At 43.8% G+C, this 4,067-nt stretch overlaps 1 protein-coding gene across 1 annotated transcript; it reads left to right on the top strand.

Annotated features, from left to right (window-relative positions):
* Positions 1-548: 548 nt before the first annotated feature.
* Positions 549-2,834, top strand: LOC103707341 (peroxidase P7-like). Its single transcript, XM_008791785.4, has 3 exons — positions 549-808; positions 1,807-1,998; positions 2,092-2,834. Exons 1-3 carry the CDS (start codon positions 602-604, stop codon positions 2,641-2,643), a joined length of 951 nt encoding a protein of 316 aa, XP_008790007.2. The 5' UTR covers positions 549-601; the 3' UTR covers positions 2,644-2,834.
* Positions 2,835-4,067: the final 1,233 nt, after the last annotated feature.

Genomic DNA, 4,067 nt, shown 5'->3' with positions numbered 1-4,067 from the left:
TGATTTAATAAAAAAATTATTTATAAAAAAAATATTTATGGTATACATTGACTTGTCAGTATAGAAGTCCCATCGATGGGTCCTATTGGATGCCACTATGGCTTGAACAGTGGAACCAATTCAATATCCAATGGATGGCCTTTTTGTTGAGCAGTCGTATTTGAGCCCAGCTGGCAAGTTGGAATTTGGAGCTGGAATCTTGCCTGCAACCAAAAACATATGCATCTAGGGCTGTCTCACTGAAAAGGTATGAAATATCTATTGTCCATGCTCCACCCTTCTCAACATGCTATGAACGCTGGGAAGAATGGGGCAAAGAAAAAGATAATCCAAACGGCAAGGCGTCCTTGTTACAAGGCATCTTGCATTCCCGTGATTCTCGTTTATTATGTCAAGTTGGATAACAAACCTAACTTGTTCTTAAAAAAAAAAATATGCAGCAATTAGGGTAACGGGCCCAGTCAGAGCAGCAAAGTTTGAATTCCAGCAACCAATGAGCATTCCATGCATGCAACAACTACACTATATATGGGGGTCCTGGGAAAGCACTTCTCTCATCTCAGCTCAAACTCTTGGAGCAACCTTATAGCCTTCTTTAGCTATGGCCTTCTCCCATAGCTTCCTTTTGCTCTCTCTGCTATCACTGCTCGCTTGCGCTGCCCAAGGGCAGCTTTCACCTACGTTCTATGCAACAAGCTGCCCAAATGTACAAAGCATCGTGCGCTCGGCCATGGCACAGGCCGTCAGTAGGGAGCCAAGGATGGGTGCATCCATCCTTCGGCTTTTCTTCCACGACTGCTTTGTAAATGTGCGACACAATTCCTTATTTGCTCCCTCGTTTTCCTTTTCTTCTTTTGACGTATATCTGCGACCACCTTCGTTATAGTATGCTGCAAGCATGTTAATTACACTTTAGAAGAAGGTCCATAGATCACCTTCATCATTCATGCCACTTATACGAAGCTAGTTTACCTGTTTAGCAGTTGATTTACATCTTAGAAACACAATCAACTGGCTAATCTCTAATTTGAATTATAAGGTAAGTGTGTTGGAACGAAGAACAATATAAAGATGGTCTGGCTACCTGGCTGTAGTTTAAAGGGGTAGCAAACTAGCAACACGGTTATACTATCTTGGTCCAAATGTTTTACATGCAGCCAATAGCAACGTTATGCTGCTAGGTAGCTGTGATTTGGTAATCTCTGCGGTGCATGATTTGCACTATAAAAAATTATAGCTTTGGATCTTTACTATGTCATCTCATCGGAGAGATGGACAATTGTCAAATATCCAACAACCTTTTTTTTTTAAGTACCATGTTTGGCATGCAACATAATGCGCGTGGCCATTCATGTTTGTGATGGGATGATATGATGGTTATCAAGAGCTGTATAGTTCTATCTGATGCAAAAAAAAAAAACTTGCATCACAAAAGATCGAAACTTAGGCAGCTATACCCTTCTTAAATCGCACCTTGTTGTCCCTGTACCGGACCAATCATTCGAAGGTCCCTCTATAGCTTACAAGCTTAGAAAGCAATTTACAGCGGTTGTATATATCAGTCCTAATCACTGCCACAAATCTGCTAAAACTTAAGAAGTTAGTTACTAAGCCCTCCCCTAAGTACAGTAGACGTGTGCCAAATTAAAAGATGGGTGCAAACTTTTACGTGCGATCCAATAGCTTTTCAAGTTTCTTTTCAGAATGTAACCGTATTGGAGTAAACGTTTTTGTTCAACTTAGCTTAAAATAATCTTGTTTTATTTACTTCTCGGTTGCTGAACGGACGTCCTCTGTTTCCTTCAGGGCTGTGACGGGTCGATCCTTCTCGATGACACGGCAACGTTCACCGGCGAGCAGAATGCTTTCCCAAACCAAAACTCCGTCCGTGGATTCGAAGTCATCGACACCATCAAAGCCCGTGTCGAAGCTGCCTGCAAAGCCACCGTCTCATGCGCTGACATCCTCGCCCTCGCAGCTCGCGATGGAGTCAACTTGGTTAGTGTCGCACCCCATCATTTCACACCTTCTCTTTCACCATCAACGTTGAATCTTAATGCTTCAAGCTGATACGAATAAGATACGTTGTAGCTCGGCGGGCCAACTTGGACGGTGCAGCTGGGCAGGAGGGATGCAAGGACGGCGAGCCAGAGCGCGGCCAACAGCAACCTCCCCGGTCCCGGGTCCAGCCTCTCCACGCTCATCTCCATGTTCGCCGCCAAGGGCCTCAACGCTCAAGACATGACCGCGCTCTCCGGCGGCCACACCATCGGCCAGGCTCAATGCAAGAACTTCCGTGCCCACATCTACAACGACACCGACATCAATCCCAGCTTTGCGGCCTTGAGGAGGCGGAACTGCCCGGCCTCGGGCGGCGACAGCAACCTCGCGCCGCTCGATATCCAGACCCCGAACCGGTTCGGCAACGACTACTACCAGAACCTGGTGGCCCAGCGGGGGCTGCTGCACTCGGACCAGGAGCTCTTCAACGGTGGGTCGCAGGACGCGCTGGTCCGGCAATTCAGCACCAACGCTGCGTTGTTTGCGAGTGCCTTCACCCGCGCGATGGTGAAGATGGGGAGCATCACCCCGCTGACCGGGACCAGTGGGGAGATCAGGTTGAACTGCGGGAAGGTGAACTGATGACGATAAGCTGGTCCCCGGATAAGGACGGGCGACGATTGGCTCACCGGGTTACAAGTAGACCTGGTGGATAAGGCGAAATTAGCCAAGTATTCGAAGATGTAACGGTCAAAACTGGTCCCCGGATTGGCGTTTGATGCTATTTTAACCAAGAAGTGAATCCATAAAAATTCTACTAGATTATTAACTCCCGGAGTCAAACATATTAAAAAATATTTATATAACATAGAAGCTATCTTCTCTCTCACTCAGGTCTAGTACGTGGTTCGGTGTTACCAGTGCTGGCACCAAAAATTCCTATCTATCAGGCGAGGAGTGGGTTAAGTTTAGTTAAACAACAATCAAAATGAACTTAATTTAATCAATAGTGGTTGAGCAAACAAGAAATGATTGCTGGAGTCCAGAATCACGCAGGTAATAGACTAGGGCTCGTTAATACTGGCCGCGGCGCCTTCGCTACTGCAGCTAAAGCCCGCAGCCTTCATCACCATCTATCCTCTCCATTTTCGTAGCCTCGTCAGTTGCACCACCACATCATCTGCCACAGAATCGAACTCTATCCAAAGAAACCACGTAAATTCTCGGTAAACCAAAGAGAGTTCATTTCTGTCTCATCAAAGTTAGCACCTGAATTAACAAATTCATATCAGAACAACAAATTCAAAAAAAAAAAAAAGAACACAAAGTAAATAAGGAAACAGAGTTCAACTATTTGAGCAGGAGACAAAACAAGATGAATAACAAAACACTCCCCAACTTTTCCACCAGCTGTCCTGTGGAAGATTAAAATAGCAAATTTTATCTCACATTATAATTATCCTAAACCCCATTTATACCATCACATAGTTTTTTCCCACCCTGCATGTCTATAACTATATATTCCTCTCACAAAATCTATTTCCGTATAAATTCCCATCTCTCCCGCTTTTAATCCACGAGGCCTAAATGTACTTTGGTAATTATACGTGCGTTCTCGATGCATCATTCGTCGGACCTCATTTATCACTAAACGGATGTGGTTGGCATAGTATAGAGCATGATTTCCTCCTTATTAAAGCTTGGCATTAGACAAATTATACTCCAATGATAAAATGTGGAACACTTGTTCACATTGAATGGCAAAATGTGAAACGCTTTGTAGGAGAAAGTCAGAAGCATGACCCTGGTGCTTGGTTGTCACTAATAATTCTCTTAAGTTAGTAAAAGAGTAACAACACAGTTCCATCTCTCTGATTCTCAAAATTATTTAATCAATAGAAATTGAAGCTTATGCATGAACTGATTTCTTTAAGTTTAATTTTTTAAAAAAACTTCATAAGAAAAAGGATTGTTTTGACTGGACAAGGGATTCACCTTTGCCTTGCTCAAACTAAATTGTAATATTCTTTATTGTTGGGCTTATCAGATAATGGATGCAAGTGGGG

Source organism: Phoenix dactylifera, chromosome 8 (assembly GCF_009389715.1).
Source record: "Phoenix dactylifera cultivar Barhee BC4 chromosome 8, palm_55x_up_171113_PBpolish2nd_filt_p, whole genome shotgun sequence".
NCBI lineage: Eukaryota > Viridiplantae > Streptophyta > Magnoliopsida > Arecales > Arecaceae > Phoenix > Phoenix dactylifera.
The sequence above is the reverse complement of the archived record's forward strand: the minus strand, read 5'-3'. Positions and strand labels throughout refer to the sequence as shown.